The sequence below is a fragment of the Actinia tenebrosa genome, unplaced genomic scaffold (assembly GCF_029948245.1).
Source record: "Actinia tenebrosa isolate PJP-AT-01 unplaced genomic scaffold, QUT_ActTen_1.0 PGA_scaffold3__52_contigs__length_22856419, whole genome shotgun sequence".
In the NCBI taxonomy this organism is placed as follows: Eukaryota; Metazoa; Cnidaria; class Anthozoa; order Actiniaria; family Actiniidae; genus Actinia; species Actinia tenebrosa.
This window is the reverse complement of record NW_028292580.1, coordinates 17,962,004-17,981,917: the sequence shown is the minus strand read 5'-3', so window position 1 is coordinate 17,981,917 and position 19,914 is coordinate 17,962,004. Positions and strand designations below refer to the sequence as shown.

At 40.1% G+C, this 19,914-nt stretch overlaps 1 protein-coding gene across 1 annotated transcript in view; it reads left to right on the top strand.

The window, feature by feature from the left end:
• LOC116307549 (uncharacterized) overlaps window positions 1–19,519 on the top strand; it is a 31,604-nt gene extending 12,085 nt beyond the window's left edge. The window contains exons 15-39 of the mRNA XM_031717829.2: window positions 565–714; window positions 945–1,139; window positions 1,825–2,002; window positions 3,037–3,160; window positions 3,609–3,805; window positions 4,428–4,716; window positions 5,388–5,635; window positions 6,420–6,619; window positions 7,054–7,222; window positions 7,775–7,924; window positions 8,294–8,533; window positions 9,153–9,484; window positions 9,952–10,228; window positions 10,701–10,900; window positions 11,815–12,073; window positions 12,520–12,699; window positions 13,283–13,510; window positions 14,054–14,179; window positions 14,677–14,874; window positions 15,776–15,961; window positions 16,376–16,552; window positions 17,301–17,447; window positions 18,231–18,344; window positions 18,450–18,683; window positions 19,280–19,519. Coding sequence (XP_031573689.2) covers window positions 565–714; window positions 945–1,139; window positions 1,825–2,002; window positions 3,037–3,160; window positions 3,609–3,805; window positions 4,428–4,716; window positions 5,388–5,635; window positions 6,420–6,619; window positions 7,054–7,222; window positions 7,775–7,924; window positions 8,294–8,533; window positions 9,153–9,484; window positions 9,952–10,228; window positions 10,701–10,900; window positions 11,815–12,073; window positions 12,520–12,699; window positions 13,283–13,510; window positions 14,054–14,179; window positions 14,677–14,874; window positions 15,776–15,961; window positions 16,376–16,552; window positions 17,301–17,447; window positions 18,231–18,344; window positions 18,450–18,683; window positions 19,280–19,480 — 4,999 coding nt within the window. The 3' untranslated portion in view covers window positions 19,481–19,519. The remainder of the gene's footprint in view (window positions 1–564; window positions 715–944; window positions 1,140–1,824; window positions 2,003–3,036; window positions 3,161–3,608; window positions 3,806–4,427; window positions 4,717–5,387; window positions 5,636–6,419; window positions 6,620–7,053; window positions 7,223–7,774; window positions 7,925–8,293; window positions 8,534–9,152; window positions 9,485–9,951; window positions 10,229–10,700; window positions 10,901–11,814; window positions 12,074–12,519; window positions 12,700–13,282; window positions 13,511–14,053; window positions 14,180–14,676; window positions 14,875–15,775; window positions 15,962–16,375; window positions 16,553–17,300; window positions 17,448–18,230; window positions 18,345–18,449; window positions 18,684–19,279) is intronic.
• Window positions 19,520–19,914: the final 395 nt, after the last annotated feature.

The window sequence follows — 19,914 nt, the reverse complement described above, 5'->3', positions numbered from 1 at the left end:
GTGCACTGACTTTGATCTTTCCAGAGGTTGTTTCAGGGTTTGACCTGTGAGATAGCCGTGCACTGGCTTTGATCAGCCCAGAGGTTGTTTCAGGGTTTGACCTGTGAGTTAGCCATGCCCTGACTTAGATCAGCCCAGATGTTGTTTCAGGGCATCGATCGTTTTTGTAATTGGGTGACATGACACTGATACAGTACTGCTTCTCAACGCCGTATAATTCAAACTTGGGGTGGCTTTTTCCGATGCTTGGCGAAACACAGAGTTCGTTGACGTGTTGTTTCCTCCCTTGCAATGAGGGTTTTTTCTCCGGGTTCTTCGATATTCCTCTCACCGTAAAAATCACTGATATGTGAGTTTAGAGTCGTACACATAGAATAATAAATGGTAGTGTTTGTGAGTGACAGTGGGCCAAAACTGAAAACCAATATTCATACTGAATTGGTTGACGTTATAAAAAGAAATTGTATGATAACTTTTCACATTACCTGAACCTGTTCTATGGTTGATAAGAATAGGATAATTATTTAATAGAGGTTTTATAGAGTTACATTTTATTTCACATAGGCACGAGGAAAAGTTAAAAGAACGACTGGCTCGCAGACGGGAGCGTCTTGCACAAGGTCTTCCTCCAGATGACAGCGAGGACGAAGACGAAGACGAGGGAGAGGAAGGCCCTACTAATGTCATCAATGTACTTGATGCTCTAGATAAAAGGTAAATACCAAATATTAAGATCATAGATTATGGAAACCTCTTTACCTTGGGAGTATTATTTTCCCATTACAGACCACGTGACATTCCCTAGAGTATCATTTCTTTGTTTAATCGTTTTGCATAGTCCTTTTTCTGAGATAGCGATTATGGTGCATTGTGGTGTAGCTTCGGTACAAACTTCTTTCGCCTCTTGTATGTAAGAAGCAATGTGAAAGTTTCTGATTCTCTAGGTTCGACGAAGAAAAAGATGCTTTGATGGCAAGACTGAGAGGAGACAACGAAAGGTTCTTGAGTGAACGTCAAAGACAAGCAGAATTAGCAAGGTTAAGAAGAGAACAACTAAAAGCGAAGCAGGAAGACAAGTTCGATTCTGCTGCGTTGGTCCTGGGACTAGCGGAAAGAAACCAAGCTGCTGCTGCTGATAGGTGATTGGTCCACGTGTCTTGCTTTTCTTAATAGAGCAGTTTTCGTTTGAATATGTAACGCTCGCGGCACGAACGTGGTCGCGACACCGCCGCGAGGCATACGTCAGACCAATCACATCGCACAATGATTTACTCTCCATCAAATCAGATACCCGAAACACGTCATGAACACGGCGCGGACACGGTCACGTTACTGCCAGACCAATCACATTGCGCTAGAAATTAGCCAATCGGCCAAATTCTAGGAAACGTCACGGTCGTGGCAAGGCACATAAACGACACCGAGCTTTACACTGTCATACCAAAACTGCTCTATTTTCTTGAATTAAATAAAATAAATCTCATTTTTCGTATTACTAACCTACAATTATGGACGCGCTTTGCCCCCACAGTCATATCATAGGCTACATATACTAAATGAATCTCCCGTCATGATCAGACTCTACTTGAACAACTTCCAGACTTTTATAAAGTTTTTGATTATGACTTTATTCTTTCCTAAAAATTCAGTATTTAAAAGTGCTCGATTCTTTTTGTCCTCTCCAGAACAAAATATTTGCGTTTTCACCGATGTTAACGTCGTTTACCAAATGTTAATCAAGTCTGGCTTGCTGAATATTAACGTTTTATCCGATTCATCTACCCAAAGCTATGTATTCATTTTTTTTTCTTTATTGATTTTAAGGCTAAAACAAGATCGATTACGCCAGGAACAGTTAGCCCGCGAACGTCTTGCTCAGCGGCGTGGACGTAAATCTAAAGAACCACTTACTGAAGATAAGCTGATTACCGAGGGTGGCGTCACTGCCATGCAGGAAAATCTGCTGAAAATACTAGAAAACAAATACAAGCATGAGAGAGAGGTTTGTATACAATGTTGTTAAGGGCATACCATGGAATATCTTATGAGCCAATAGGCCCTTTGCAGTTAACGGTCACGTGTCTGTACTGGAGGGCAAAATTTATGTTTTCAATATTAGATTGGTGCTCTTTTTAGCTACTTGTCAAGAACTGAATGAAACGATGTGTAATCAGTGTGTTACGAAATGCAGTTTTATTACGATCTCTCAAAACAGGTTGTAGAAAGTTTGTTTGCTCACCAGTATATTTCACCCATGGAAATCAAGATGTTCATTCATTTGCTGTCAGTGAATTAATCAGCACGTGATTACTGAGCTGCAAAGGGCCTATTGTATTTTCTAGTATGCCCATGAGCCTTCAGGCAAGTGTGTTAATAAGAAGATACATGTCCAAGTGGGATATTCCATGGCGTAATAAAAAAAGAGTTGAATACATATTTTATCTCAAACAATTAAAAACACAGGGCGCAATGACTGATGGGAAGAAATAGTGAACTGCTGAATATATAACGGATTTCCTTCATTCTGATTGGCAGTATTTTCAATGCTTTGGGATAAATTTATATTTACAAAAGAAGCAACTCTCATTGGAATAATCTAAGAGTATACAGCATTTTAGTAAATACACAGGTGATTATTGAAAATCTCGCGCGCTGATTGGTCGAGAAACTCAGATTATCACACTCCCCGATAATCACCTCCAGCGATAATCCAAAATGGCGATCGGTTGCTTTGTTGCTGTTACCGGGAAAAAATGTCTTTTATCTTCTTTTTCCCCCTCATTTTGAAAGAATCACCTGTGTATTTATACTAAAACAATTATTCACCTTAGGCTCAGTGAGTATCGGGAATAATAACCTCAACTTCGTTCGTATTCCCCGATATTCACTTCGCCTTCGGCGAACAATTGTTAAGTAATGTCGGGGCTAGTTTCCATTCCTCGGAAGTGCATCGCATTTCTTTTTTTTTTTTTTTTTTTTTTTTTTTTGAACGTCTATGTTATCAATGTTCATTTGTGTTTGCTTTCCTTTTGCAAGGTATTGGCGGATCTACTTCAAGAAGATCAGCAAGATTTGATTTCTACCTTGGACAACTGGACCCAAGAACAATGCGAGGAGAGATTACGAGAACTCAAAGATAAACTGTCATCCGTGGACCCAGGTATAAGCAAAGTAGACGCATGGACTTTATAGTATTCCCGCTTCCCATGAATATCTTATAGGGGCGGATCCAGGATTTTGTTCAGGGAGGGGTGCTGCGCACAAAGTTATTCCAGGGAGGGGTGCACCCTTAGAATCAAAGGGAAAAAACAGTATTGGTTATCTTCGAAGTAGGGGTACAAAGTGGAACCAGGAAGGGGTGCGCACCCCCTGCACCCCTCCCATGGATCCACCCCTGTCTTATTAAAGAATCTATATCCTTCTGATGATGTGTAAAACACCAAATCGTCCTCAGGCAAAAATTGACCCCGACATGTGCGTGCGCATAACTTAATCAACTTACAGCTGGTCACAAATGTGCCCTCTTCCTTATTTGCATGTTATAATGTGACGTATCTTGTGATGATCCTTGTAATTTACCATAATTTTGACATTTTCTTTTGTAATAGCTGACCAAGAACAAAGGCAAAGTATTCTACTTGAAGCGGCGGCCGTTAAGTTTGTCAACCGAAGAAATCACCTACAGAAATCCCGCGAGGAAGAAGGACCCGTCCCGAGGGATGATGTAATCGTTTCTGTCTTGGCTGATCTACAACAGGAACAGGATAAGGAGAGCGAAATTGTGATTGAAGCTATGCAAGAAAAGGTGAGAAGATGATTTTGGTTTGTGTGAGACTGTGTGTCTACCTGTGTTTGTCTGTATCTAAGCCTTTCTTTTTGTCTTTCTGTTTGCTTGTCTGCTTACCTTCCTGTTTGTCCGTCTGTCGGTCTAACTGACTGACTGACTGTCTGTGTCTGTCTGTCTGTCTATAAGCATCTCTTTTTGTCGTTTTGTTTGTCTTATTGCTTGTGTGCCTGACTGCTAACCTGCCTGCTTACCTGCCTGTTTGTCTGCCTGTTTGTCTGTCTGTCTGTCTGTTTATCTGTTGCACGGCTTATACACCTACTTCAAACAACTTTGTCGGTCGGAGATCTGAGATGGGCGATCTGAGACTAAATACAATGTTTGTGCTTCAATGTTTTCTGACAAAAAATATATATATATACAAAGAAATCATATTTCTATTTTAAAGGTTATGCTTTATATTCCAATCGAAAAGGAAACTACGCTCGTTGTTCGGCTGTGAATATATTACAATTGGGTGCTACTCGATCTTAGATTTCAGATATCACATCGCCGACTGACTAACGTTTTTTGAAATAGGTGTATATCCACAATACCATTATGAATGACTAAATTAACTTGCTTATCCATTCATGATTCAAAGGACAAAAACGAACTGATTGAACTACAACAAGAGCACATCCAATCACATCAAACTCAATCACTAAAGAATGTCATCACCACGGTAACGCGAGGAGAGGCTGTAGGCGATGCCAAAGACGACGAACTAGTCCAGGCATTAGAGGACAAGTACGATGCGCTCAGAGATAAACTGATAGCTGATGCACTGATCAAACAATTCGGTGAAGCCGAATGGAAGTCCATGAGTGAGAGAGATCGCATGGCGAAGCTGGTACAGCTAAAACTGGAGGCCAAAAGACTCAAGAAAGAAGGTTGGTATGACTTTAAAACTTTATCGAACCCTAATACATCCTCTGGGTTGATCTAAGTCAGGGTACGGCTAATACACAGATCGAACCCTGAAACAACCTCTCGGCTGATCTAAGTCAGGGCACGGGTAATACACAGATCTTATTGGGATTAAGCGTGTTAGGTTTTGAAAAGGGATAAAAACTCCGGAAATTCCGGAAACGAAAACCCTGTAATCAAGGGAGAGACCAAGGAGCACTTGGATGAAAACGCCCCAATTTTTGAAAGTTCGAATAATTCAAGTATTTTATTGTATAGAAGTATTTTAGGATAATATGACTCAATTATGATTATGAAAACCAGATTAGTGAACATTTTAGCCTGGAAGCCACTTACTGTTGAGAAATTTTGGTTTAAAAGCAAAAAGAACAATAGGGTTGAGTAAATGACGTCATTTACTCACAATATAGTTGCTGAATAAAACTGACAACGATTATACCCCACTTTTGACTGTCAAGAAATATGTTGCTTGGCTACTATTGGGACCATATACATAGGTTTACCCAAGTTTCAAGTAATTTCCAATTTTCATCGATTTTCATCAAATGCCCCTATAAAGAACTCTGCTTCTTTGTTTCATCATCAGAGAATCTTTTTACTGTCAGCGTAAAAATATTCAATTTATTAAAAACAGGTAAAATAGACGAGCTCCAAAAAGTCTTTGGAGACGCATTGGCAAACGAAGCAAGTTTAGCAGCATTAATGGGCGAAAAGAAAGAAGACTATGCGAAGAGATTACAAGAAAGGCTAGAGAAACGACGAGAGAGACTGCAGACTGGAATGACTGAGGAAGAAGTGAGTCAGTTAGAAGCAGAAGAAGACAAACAGATCGAGGAAGAATTGAAGAAGGCGTCAACTGGTAACGCGTTGTTGGATCTTGAGGTAAGTTGTGTAGGGCACAGAATAGACCTCTTTACCTTGGGCGCAATGTTTTCTCATTCCAGCCCACGTGTCATTCTCTAGAGTATCATTTCATTGTTTAATGGTTTTGGGGTATAGACCTCTTTACCTTGGGCATAATGTTTTCTCATTTCAGACCACGTGTCATTCTCTAGAGTATCATTTCTTTGTTTAGTGGTTTTGGGGTATAGACCTCTTTAGCTTTGGTGTAATGTTTTCCCATTTCAGACCACATGCCATTCTCTTGATAATATGATTCTTCGTATCCATATCCATATATTCAATTCATATCCTTCTCATGTGCAAATGTTAAGCAAGGAAATTATATACCTTCAAATGAATAACCCTTTTAGCTTGGGTGTAATATTTTCCCATTTCAGACCACATGTCGTTCTCTAAAGAATAAGATTCTTTGTTTGAGTTGTATCCATATTCATGCGTCTTCTCATATGAAACCTTTAAGAAATGATATTAAGGGTATGACACGTGGTCTGAAATGGGAAAATTTTACGACCAAGCGTCAAATTTTGAATGAGTGTGCAAGTCCTATTCCAATGTAAGTAGTATATATCAGAGTACACTCTATTGGCTTCAAACAATTGTTTCAGGTCGATGCATTTGGGAGACCAATAAGTTAAATATATAGAAACTGACCCAAGTGCCACGACTTAAAACGATTGTTTGAAATCAGTAACTCTGATATCAGTAATTTATGTAGTAACGGTAAATTGGAGTGCTAAGCTTCCTGCCTCGTTTTGTCTATCAGAAACGCTTAGAAGAAGAGAAGGAAGCTTTACTGGCTGGGCTTCGTGGTGCAGATCAAAGGTTCCTGAGCGAACGAGAGCGTCAAGCTGAGTTGGCAAGACTCAGGCGAGATGAACGGCGCGCTAGACAAGAAGATACGTTTGATAGAGCAGCCATGGTATTTGGCCTGGCACAGACTATGCAAGCAAATCTAGAAGAAGTGTAAGTCAGTTAAAATATTTGCTGTTAATATGTATTAATGTTGGGTCAAATAAAAACGCGCAGGAATGTCAAGCAAATATAGCAAGGGTGGTGTAGTGCAGGGTGGTGTAGTGGTAGTGCACTCGCCTCTCACCTCTGAGATCTCGGGTCTTTCAATGTGATTGGCGTATTTTTAAAGTAACAGCGCGCTTGCGCAGTTTTTCTAATGTCTCATGCATTACCACTCCTGGTGGACGGCGTAATGCCTAACAAGTTTTGCAACCCAATTGATAAAGCAGCCGAGATCAAATTTGAATTTATAACGATCCTCATGACACGAGATCAAATTTGAATTTATGACGTTCAACTACTGATCTCTTGGTTATTTTTTAAATGTAAGTTTATCTTTTATTTGTATTTTCATTTATTTACACAATTTATGTTGAACAAATCAGGAGGAAACGCGATCAGGAACGCCAGCGAATGTTGGCCCGTGAGAGGCTGGAAGCGCGTCGAAATCGAAGCAAATCTGACGTCGAGAAGGAGAAAGAAAAACTAAAGAATGCTGAGAAGATGGAGAATGCAGTGGAAGTGACAGACCCAAACAACGTTGCTGTTCTTCAGGTAACTTGAGTGAAAAGTTCAGAACGACAATTCATTGAATAACTCGTGATTGTTATGTTTGGTTAGCTAGATATACATACACAATAGACCTCTTGCATGTGACGTCAAAGCAGCTCCATCTGGGGGACAAAACAAAAGAATTCCAATCTCATGAGAATTGGAGCCCTTTTAGCTTGGTCGTAATGTTTTCCCATTTTAGACCGAGTGTCCTTCGCTAGAGTATCATTTCTTTGTTTAACGGTTGCGCACGAGAAGAAACATGAATAATGGATACCACTGAAAGAAAGAATCTTGTGGAAATGACACGTGGTCTGAAATGGTAGAACACTACGCCTAAGTGGATTTGGTCCATAGCAAATGTATTTCAAACTCCGCCGTTACGTAATGAACTTGACATAACAAATGTATTATCTGCAGAAATACCTACAGTTAATACATTTATAATGTCGAGGTCACGTAATATCAGGGATTGGCTGAAGGTTCTCAGCCAATCAGAAACAATATAGTAAGTAAAATGTAAGACAATTTTTTGTGTGTTTTGTCTGATACTAGGATGCTGCAGTGAAAGAAATGGAATTAAAACACGCCTGTGAACGAGAAGCGTTTGAGATTATGCTCAACGAGGAAAAGGACAGTGCCATGCGCAAAGCGACCAAGAATTTGAGCCTTGAACAAATGAGGGATCGACTGTTTGAACTCAAGGTAACGTGATATAATGTGCGCTACTCTAGGTTATACCTATTTAAAAAAAGACTTTGAAAGACTTTGATCAGCTGATTGAAAATAGCAATAAACAATTTTCTTGTTCTAAATTACCGCTGTGTTCCTTGATTACAGACTCATTTACTCAGGGTTAGTCTCGTATCAGTGTCTAAATATTCACAAATACTAACGGTAAGGTAAAGAATGCACAACTTCAACAATACAAACATTTTGAAATTTCACGGACCTTCACTGGAACACGTGGATATTCTGCACAAATCGAGGCAAACCCTGAACAACAGAGAACTCAAAACTGGAGTAAAGGGGTAAAGTGTGTGTCTCACGTAAAACCATTCTCTAATTCTATAGCAACTGCGCAAACAGTGGCGCGATTCTAGTACTGATGAGATGGCAGAGACTGCTGATGAAGAAGAAGCTAATCTAAGAGAGGCCACAGGACTCCAGATCGAGATTAAGCTGGCTGAAAAGAAGCAGGAAGGAGAAACTGGGGAAACTACTGAAGAAGAAGTTGCGGTGGCATTGTTAGCAGATCTTCAGCAGCAACAAGATCAGGAACAAGAATTCCTCTTACAGGATTTGGCATCGAAGGTAAATGTACTATTACTATCGTCCGTGAGTCCTGAAATCCACTCTTAGTACTTCAAATACCATTTTCCGCCAATATTAGCGTCATACGCATGCGTAGCCACACTTGAAGTCGTCACGCAACGCCTTCTCCTAGAGAACGTTGAAACATTGCTTGACGACACTAACAGCGTCTTCGTAGGACAGAAAGCTAATAGAACATAGTACTATATTCTCAGTACCTACACTACACATGAATATACAATGAGATATGGAGTAGCTAAAAATAGCTGCTGTCCACTAGAGTGCACAGCGGTAAATCCAGGTGTACGTCATGCTTGAAGGTGGGTGGGATATTCACGCATATTCTTGATTTTGTTGGAACGAAGGAGTAATTGTAATTTAAACATCGCAAGGAATTGTGGAATATCTTTGTTAGATTTCCTTCTTGTTTTATTTCCGTTACTCAGAATAGTAAAAAATCTTATCTATTCAATGACACATTGTTATCCATCGCATTTTATCCATTTATGTTAAATTCAAATAATGCATTCGCAATTCAGCTGTTCTTCAATTCGCGTTATTTAGACAGTTTTTTATAATTTCAAATGCATTTTTTTATTTCTTTTGCTTTTTTCCACAGACACCATTAACCCTCCAACAGATCCAACAAGTCCAGCTCATTGCCAGGCAGCAAAAATGGTACGACAACATCGCAGCAGCATTACTTGGGGTCAAGAGGTCATTACTCAACACTTCTACTGCGCAGGCGCCAACTGAAGAGGAATTAGTCGAGGCCTTGGAAGAGAAATATGATGCGCTAAAGGACAAACTGTTGGCAGACGCTTTGATGAAGCAAATGGGTAAAGCAGAATGGGCTGCTTTGTCGGAGAGAGAAAGACAAGCGAAACTCGTGAGGTTGAAATTACAGGAGAAAAAGTTAAGAGAGGAAGGGAAATTTGACGAAGCAAGCAGGTAAGCCCGAAGTGCAATGGCAAACGCCTCTTTTAACATCTACGATCAAGTGCAAAAAAAAAAAAAAGATGCAAAATCTCTCGGATTTTTTTTTTTTTAGACCCATGTCAATAATCGTTTTCAAGTATTATATATTTCGCAAACTGAGAATTAATATTCAACTCTGCTTGTGACATAGGGGCAAGGACGTCTCTAAATTTTTTTTGTGACTTTGAATAGACTTGACATAATTGTATTATATTTGCGTTGCGTCATTCGATTTAGCAAGTGAATAAAAGTACATCTAGATATGCAGAAAAACCTATAGCATATAATACATTTGACATATCTAGTTCACACACTATCAGGGATTGGCTGATGTCCTTAGAAGCGATATTGTGAGAAAAAATATTAAAAAAATAATAATGGTAACTTTTTTTAATGGTACCCTTTTTTTTCTTGATTAAGAATCTTTACTTTAAAATCAGGTTATTTGGCGAAGGACTCCAAAACGAAGCAAGTCTTCGCGCGCTGATGGGACAATCCAAATCCCGCCAACAAGACATTCTAAAAGAAAGGCTCCAAAAGCTCAAAAAGATGAAAGAGGCTGGTAAAGAAGTAAACGAAGCTGAACTAGCAAATCTCGAACTGATTGAAGAGCAGGGCTTAGAAGCTGTGGATAGTACTGTACTAGAGAACATCACTGATCAGGCGTTAGTCGAGAGTGATGAAGCTACTACTGCTAACTTGGCACACGACTTGCAGGTTAGCTACGGAGGGTGCCCTTTATGTCCTCTCGTTTACAAAAAGAAGCTGAGTCATTGTCATTATATAAGATACACTAAATTGCATAATCATTGTCAGGTTAAGAAAATGGAACATGTAGAAGCTAAAGTGGAAATGGTGGTGATTATAGTGATGATGTTGATGATGTTGAGGATGGTGATGATGGTGATGATGGTGATGATGGTGATGGGAATTGGGATGGAAAGGGGGATTGTGATGACGACGATGATGATGATGATGATAATGATTGGTGTTGATTAAACAAAAAACCGCTGACATGAGACTCTAATGCTTATACTTTGGGATGGGGATGGGGATGATTAAGGATGATGATGATGATGATGATGATTGACTGATGTTGGTTAAGCAAAAAAATCGATGACATGAGACCCAAATGCTTATACTTTTACCCTAAGAACATCGTTTCTAAAAGTCCTTTCCATTGTTCCAGTCTCGTTATGAAGAGGAGAAAGAAGCGCTCCTTGCAGCGTTACGTGGACAAGACGAACGTTTCCGTAACGAGAGGACGAGACAACTTGAGCTTGCGAAGCTTCGACGTGAACAGAAGAAACTGAAGCTAGAAGATAACGTTGATACTGCTGTGCTGTTGTTGAGCATGGCGAAGAAACAGAAAGAGGCATTAGATTCGAGGTGGGTGAAGGGTTTCCTTGACAGGACATACGTGTAGACTAACAAACCTCTTTAACTTGGTTGTAAAGGTTTCCCCATTTCAGACCACATCTCATTCCCTAGAGTATTATTTCTTTGTTTAACGGTTCGCGCATAAGAAGACAACTCAAACAAAGAATATTATTTTCAAGAGAATGACACGTAGTTTGAATTTGGAAAACTTTACGCCAATTTGGTTTAGGATGTGATTGGCCGAGGTCACTATGCTCTTCCCTGATTGGCTCAAGTTTTCACTCTAAATTCGTGATTGCATACAACTCAAACAAAGAATCTTATTCACAAGAAAATGACGCATTGTCTGAAATACATTAAGCCCAAAACTAAAATGGTCAATACACGATGCTTTTCCTTACGTTTCCACATTGGAAATATCGAAAATGTTTTTTATTTGCTTTTATAGTACACTCAACAAAATTACTCGACTCTGATTGGTCGAGAGGAGTACAATTATAGCGTTAATTGTACTCCGTAGGAGTACCAAATTAAGTCGCTATGGCAACACGACCAAAACAATGTCAAAATAAATATTTTCTATCATTTTGTACTTAAAAAACATATAAATAAAATATTAAAGCCGTAAGAACTAATGTTTTTTATGCATTTCAGTTGCGCGATGGACTGAAAATCGGCCGCCAAATAGACAAAGATGAACGGCGTCGCTTCGCATTTTTTACTGAAATTTTGTTGAGTGAACTATAAACAAAAAATCGCACGATCTTCTCGTACAATTTGGAATTAATAGACACTCATAATGTTTTGAAAGTTCTTTAATTGCATTCGCCTATTACTCGTGTCTATTAATTTCCAAATTGTACGAGAAGATCGTGCGATTTCCTATACTAATATAACAACCGGTCTTGTCCTTACCTTTGCAGCTATAAAGAGAATCGTTCACGGCAGGAACAGCTTGCTCGTGAACGTATTGCCGCACTCAAAGCACGTCGGGCCGCTAAGAATAAACCTGCGAGCGAAGAAGACGAGAAAAACGAAAGTGTGGAAGCTGTGATACAAGAGATAAAGGCAGATTTAGAATCAGATAAACTGCAAGCCATTGATATTCACCAAGGAGGGATTGCAGGGATTCAAGAGGCTATATTGAATGAGTTAGAACAGAAGCATAAATCTGAACAACAGGTTAGACTAATATTATTAAAATTTGGCTGAAATCAATATAATTGAAAACAAATTCTAGTGCATGTATTTGCGAAAAATCTCATTCCGAAATAGCAGCTTCATCAATTATGAACACAGCAGCAACAGCAGTAGTAGGAGTAGATTCTAATTCGATCTATCAGTTGCCTTATCAATTGGGTTGCAAAACCTGTTAGTGGTAAATGCATTAGGAGCAGGAGTAGCAGTAGCACTAGCACTAGCACTAGCACTAGCACTAGCACTAGCACTAGCACTAGCAGCAGCAGTAGCAGTAGCAGTAGCAGTAGCAGCAATATAGCAGTGTACAGCGACAACAACGACAGCTTGGAATGATCACATACATTGATCTGAAATAGGGAGCCATAAATGTCTATACTAAGACAGGCATGTACGTATACTGTAGTCTCATGTTTCGTGTTTTTTCCTAGATCCTAAACGACCTATTGCAAAGTGTAGAAGAAGACACAGAAGGTGTCGCCGCAGCAAGGTACCTAGCAAGTGAGGAGAGACAGGCCAAGATCCAGCAGATTGGCAAGGACAGGCAGAACTGGCGAATGGACAGCATGAGGGATGCACTGAAAGCAGTACCAGAACAACAGCAACAAGAGGTTTGAGTAGTCGTCTCCTTCATTGTGGTTCCTCTGCCATATTGAATCAATTATGTTAATGGACAACTGAAACACGACGAACGGTGACTCGTTTCTTGCTCCTTTGGCTATAAGTCATCGCAGTGTCTTCTATCATCTCGGCGGATGTTTTAAAGCGCTTTCGGTTTTCCTTTTCAATTTAGTTTTCTCTTAAGTTTAGTCTAGTTTTTTTTTAAACTTATTTTCTGAATAGCCGTTATTTTAGATACGAATGTGGACATATAAAGTGTGCGCACGTACTATAGGCTCTCTTTGTGCAGTTTACGTATGCCTGTGAAAAGCATACGGTACGAACACGGTTGTGACACCGCAAGGCATACGTCAGCCCAATCGCATTGAACGAGAATTTACTCTCCATCCAATGAAATACACGGAACTTGGCGTGGTCACGGTCACCCCAATGTCACGGCACTGCCAGACCAATCACATTACGCGAGAAAAAATCCCCCAATCAAAATTCTAGAAAACATCACGGTCGCTACAAAGCACGCATGACTTTCTCAGTCATATAACAGTCATTTTATAAACCTTTTATACTTTACAGGAGGAAAGGCAGACATACGCAGCTCGTATTGTCGAGGCTCGTTCTCGCCAGAACAAGCTACTTCACAATGCACTGTTGCTACGAGTCGAGAGTTGCAAGCAGTTGTTGATTGAGAAAGGGGTATCCGAAGATAAACTCAATGATGAAGTTGCTGTGGGTTTGTTGGCAGATCTTCAGGAGAAGCAACAGACTGAAAATACGGCTATGAATAGTGTTCTTAGTGATAAGGTAATATGCCCAAGTTAATCGAAGAAAAGGAATTGGGGTTTTTGTGGGGAGAGGAAGGGGGTGGGGTATGGTGTTGTGTGGCGAGAATAAATTATTGATTTGAACGAATGTTACTAAAGGTGGGGTGAATGTGAGATCAATGTAGATCTTGCTATTCCTGGGAGCGACTGACTGACTCACTCACTCACTCACTCACTCACTCACTCACTCACTCACTCACTCACTCACTCACCGACTGACTGACTGACTCACTCACTCACTCACTGACTGACTGACTGACTGACTGACTGACTGACTCACCGACTGACTGACTCACTGACTCACTGACTCACTCACTGACTCACTCACTGACTGACTCACTGACTCACTCACTGACTCACTGACTCACTGACGCACTCACTCACTGACTAAACTAATGAATAAACGAAGGAAGGAATGAATGAATGGCAAAACGAATGAATGGATGCATTTGTCTTACTGCGTTCCTCCCTCTCCAACACTAAAATATTTCAAACCCTTTAATGATGGCATATCTGTCTTTAGGATGCTGATGTATTAACTCAAATCAAAGACGATCAACGTCGTTCTCGTCGTGAAGGTTGGTGTGATAATGTTGCGGCAGTTATTCTGGGAACAAGGCCTGTTAGGAAGAGGAGTACAATCATGGAGGTACGTTAATCTGTGAAACTCTTTACATGGAATTTTTATTTCCAAACTCTGTCGATCTGTACACCGAATCGAAATGATAGGACGACCAATTGGAATAACTATTGTTCCGCACTGACTAAACTCTCATACATGTGAAAACGAGGATAACCCAGTCCAGAACAATACTCGGACAATATTGGACCGACACCCAGGGTCTTAAAATAACCGAGAAGGTGCTGCCTTCATAATTACATCTGCAAATGCAAATTATTAAACCTTTACGTGGCTCAGCGTTCCTGTTCCTAATAAACTAGAGACGTTAAAAGAGGACCACGAGTTTATCAGTTGAATATTACTGTCAAGTGTCATCCTCTATAAACATATTTATTTTCATTATTTAGTTTATCTATAAAACATTCTTGCAATTCATCAACACAGTGCATATAATTCATATATCTTCATTTGTGTCAGTGCCATACAAAGGTGTGACTGTGTATTTGATAACGTTGTATTTTCAGGCTCCAAGCGCAATGGATGCATTAGGTGAAGAAGGCGAAGAAGAAGCACATCTTGAAGAGAAACACGAGCAAGAGCTAGCAGCCCTGGAGGAAGAGATGGAGAAAGAGAAAGAAGCAAAGAAACTCGCTGGCGCATCGGAAGAAGAAATTAGTGCAGCTATGGCCGAGTTACAACGACAACACGATGCCAGACGAAATGTAAGTGTTCTTCTCTCAAATCTAATTGATATACTTCATTCAATAAAGCTAGTCACGTGAAAAGCTACAAAGCTGAGACCGACAAGGGTTATGGGTCGATACATTTTACATATTTAAACCGCTTGATAACTGTTGATGGACTTAAGATCTTTTACCAGTTACAGTCTAACATTCTGTGACCATCCTCAAGCTGCAGTTTGTATCAAAAAAGCTTTGCTATGAAACGTTTCCCATGGTCCTCAGTGATCTCAGCTTTCTAGGTTTTTGGTGACTAACTTTATTGAAAAAATATAAATGATCCAACAGAGGAAGCTATCATTGAACAAACAAATAACGTGCTTCATTGCACAAATCCTAAGGGGGAGACTTGAAAACACATGCTTCTATGAAGTGTACTCATTCTGATGATAATTTCGGTCGAAAACGGTATACTTTTTATGCTTAGCCTTTATAATCTAATGTTTATATGTTTTTGCTATTATAAATCTCCAGTTTTAGCGATGGCTGGTCTTAGTAAGCATTAGGAAAAACACAGAATGCTTTCCTCAATTTAATTAATGTTCTCAAATTCTTGGATAATGGTGGAAGAAAAATTCTAGTTTAAAATACTGAAAGTCCAATAATGCCCGCATACACTTCGACTTAATGTCATATGCCCAAATGCATGCTATTGCTGCGGTTTTCGATGTTCTGTGAACTCGGTAGTTGCAAGATGCACACTGAAAACTTGTCGTCAATCAAACCCAATTTGTCGGTATTTTTTATGATCTTGACTGGCGGCAGCAATAAAAGAAAAAAATTCGTTGAAATGACTGAGTTCGCAGAAATTCGAAAACTGCAGTAGCCTATATAATAGCCGATATAATCCCTGGCAAGCTTTTGACTGAGTTATTTGATACAGGCATTACAGCAGGACGTGGAGCGGCAGCGTCGCTTGGCGCGTGAGAGACTCGAAGCTAGAAGACGCAAACGTGATGAGCAGCAGTATGAGGTAGATATGGCTGCTTCTATTGTTACTATGGCACAGAAACAGTTTGCTTTGGTGAGGGAGAAGACCATGCTCAAACGAGATGAAGTTCAAGACTCGGTAAGATATAGTGGCTTTCAGAACATCGATACTTCCACTACCACTACCACTATCGCCACAGCCACCACTAACCGCCGCCACCACCACTACTGCCACCACCACATCTACTACCACTACCGATCCTACCACACCACTACCACCACTACAAACTTAAACCACCACTACAAACTTGAACCACCACTACAAACTCCATTACCACGATTATCATCACCACTGCTATACCTCCACCGCACTAACACCACCACTTCCATCACCGCAATGATTATGACAACGACAACAACAGTAATGAACCGACACCCACAAAAGAGTGCATAACAGTGAACTACAACAACGAAACTGTCTTTTTCCTTTTACTCTTCTGCCAGACTAAGAAGAATTTTAATTTCATGTAATTGTCTGTCATATATCACACAGCTCAAGGACAGGCTTGCCAAACGTCGTCTCGACCGCCAGCGTAAAAAAGCTGAAGAAGAAGAGGCCCAACGCAAAGCCGAAGAAGCCAAGCGGCAGGTTGAAGAGAAAGTACAAGAAGAAGAGGCAGCAGCAACAGAAAAGCGAAGAGGAAGCAAGACCCCTGAATGGCCACTACCAGTAATTTTGTTTTTCTTTTTTTTTCTTCTCTCTTTTAAACATTATTTGAATTATTACTTTTGTGCTCTGGGGTTTTCTTGCATTATTTCTTAATGTATTTTGACATGTTTCAAGTTTTTTTCTTGATTTTTCTTTTTTCCATTTTGTGAAGTTTATAATGTGCCTCCACTTCAAACTAGCTCGTAAGGACCGTTCCATGTAAAGCATCTCTTTTGAAAAGAACCTTTTTGACGCTTTGCACGAGTCCGATATATAAATTCATTTTTTAAAACACGTTCCAAGCTTTCTTTTCCTTTTCCATTTTGTGGAAATTTTACAATGCTTTTCCAATTCAGATTGGAATCGAACCCATTTTTAATTTTAGAGGGGGGGGGGGGGGATGCTGAAGCCCCCCTTCAGCAGAGAAAAAAAACCAAAAAACTGAAGAATTAGATGCTTTTTTGATTGTTTTCCGTTGTGTTGACGGAAGAACTCAATTAGCCCCCCCCCCCCCCCCCCTAAATTTTGGCTGGATCCGCCCTTAAAGCATCGCTGTTGAAAACAATTCGCCTCACGCCTTTATATTTGCACTATTTCCGAACACTAGTTTATGTTCGCCGTTCGCGCAAGTCTTTGAAAAGAACCAAAATTCTTTGGGACAAAAGTTTTTAGTTGTATAAGTTGATAAATTTAAAATTAATTTTTCCAATTTTCTGTTTTAAAATTGCAAACAAACAATTGAAAACATTACTATTATTTTCTTACTAAGCCTGGCTTTGCTATGAAACGCGAGAAGACTGTCGTAGAGGTCGACTTGTCTGATGAAAAGAAACGTGAAATCGTCTCGTCGCTTATACGAGAGCACACCAGCTTTACAAAGAAATTTGAACGCGAAAGAACACGACACGAAGACATGGTTAGTCAATATATTTTTATGATTCAGCTATCTGGTTTAGTTGATAACATTTTCATTAGTTTACTTTTGTTCGTATTTATTTATTTTAATCTATTCCTATCTCATCTTTGCGCGATGATTGCCTGTTGGCTCTCTCGTCTCTCTCCTTCGTGTTCGTAGTTCCTTCTATTCCCCTTATTCCATCTTCTTTTTATTTCGTTCTTTTCTTCCTTTTCTTTTCGTCTTTTCCTTTCCCTATTGCTTTGCTTGATTTCGTTTCGATTCTATATTTATACCCACTTCTTACCCCTTTTCTCCTTCGTACTCCTTTCCCCTTTCCTTCTACTTTTCTTTCGTTTCTTTGCTTTGCTTTGCTTTGCTTTCCTTCCCTTTCATTTCATTTCCTTTCCTTCCTTCCTTTCCTTCCTTCCCTTCCCTTTCCTTTCCTTCCTTTCCTTCCTTCCTTTCCTTCCTTTCCTTTCCTTTCCTTTCCTTTCCTTTCCTTTCCTTTCCTTTCCTTTCCTTTCCTTTCCTTTCCTTTCCTTTCCTTTCCTTTCCTTTCCTTTCCTTTCCTTTCCTTTCCTTTCCTTTCCTTTCCTTTCCTTTCCTTTCCTCTCCTCTCCTCTCCTCTCCTCTCCCTTTCCTTTCCTTTTGTCTCCTTTGCTTTGCTTTGCTCTCTTTTCGTTCTGCTTCGTTTTGTTTCCTTCCCTTCCCTTCCCATTCCGATTACCATCCTCGCAATTTCCCTGACCTAGATCTAAAAACGTTTTTAACATGTAACTGAGATACCCTTTTACAAAACAGCTGAAAAGGCGAAGAAGAAAGAAGCAAGAAAAGCGCGAACAGAGAGACGAAGAGGCGGCTTTCATCCTTGGTCTAGGAGAAAGACAGAAGACATTTGTTGAACAGCAGAAAAAGGTACCACCATGTTCCACTATAGAGGTCTTAATTTTTGACGTATTTCCGGGTCCAACAAGCAAAACATGATCTATTATAATACTGTGCTTTCATTCTGTCATTTAGGATGAGCGCGAACGTCAAATAACGATGATTCGTGACCGCATCGCCCGCGTCAAATACGAACGAACCCAGACAATGATGGAACCACGTGACGAAGGAGCAGGTAAAGGCTTCTCCAGTTTCCAGGACGACGAAGAGCTCAAAGGTCTGTCTGAAGACGAAAAAATGAAGAAAATTGCTGCTAAGATGGAAGAGAAATTCAAGTCGGAGCAACGAAGGAAATCTAGCGTGCAAGTGGTATGAGTATATCGTATACTAGATTTTATTATTAGATTCTTTATTAATGCTTCCTTTTCAAAATAGTCCTCTTCACAGTTCGATCCCTGCGCCATCTTGAAATGTAGCCGTGCCTTTGTATCAAAGCAGGACGAACGGTGAGCTTGCAATGATAGAGACATGCCAATAAATGTCCAAGTTGTTAAAAAGGGTCTCTATCATTACAAGCTCACAGTTCTTCTCGCTTCGTTGCAAAGGTACGACTACTCTCAAGATGGCGCAGGGATCGAACTGTGAAAGGGACTATTGTCTTGAATGTTCGGCTAACATGGAAATACGAAAATAATGTCACAAATTCCATCGAGAAAAAGTGTGATTTCTTTTGTTTTTTTCATGTTAGCTTCTCATCCAACACAAATTTGAGAAGGTTACATTGACGAATGTAGAGCTGTCATCAATAAATCATTAATCATCAAATCATTATTAGCATTTGTATGGGAAAATGTGTTCGATGGAAAGCTGATAATCAAAGAACAGCAGTCATTCCAGTATTGTTCATTAACTTGTGGATTAGGTAATTTTAAACATTAGCATGTCATTTTGTTGTATTTTTTCAGCTATCACCACCAGTGCTTTCTCCGGACGGCAGTTCACTGGAAAACTCGGAAGACGAGACGCGTGAGGTATCTCATAACCTACTGGACGAAAAGGGTCGAGAAAAGAAGCTGAAGGAGCGAATGGCATCCCGACGAAGAAAGTCTAGACAACATGATCCTATCATGCCTCCCCCTCTTGAGGGAGCAGAGGGAGGCACCTGATTGGCTTTCATGCACCTTCCATCAGAAGGAGCAGGGCAGGGGGGGGGGGGGGGCATTAAATGGCGCGATCATACACCTTCCATTTAATTCCAGACACTTGAATGGCTACAAAGGATATCCCATTAAAGGAGCAGAGGAAGGCACTTAAATGGCTTCGATTGATCTTCCATACAAGGGAGTAGAGGAAGGCACATAAATGGCTTTAATGCATCTTCCATTCAAGGGAGCAGAGGAAAGCACTTCAATGGCTTCAAGGGATCTTCCATTCAAGGAAGCAGAGCAAGGCACTGAAATGGCTTCAATGCCTTTTTATCGAGGAAAAATATGGATCACTTCATTGGCTTCCATGCGCATTCTTCTGGAAGGAGCAGAGGGAGGCACTTTAATGGCTTCCATGCACTTTTCTATCAAGGAAGCAGAGCGGGGCACTTGAT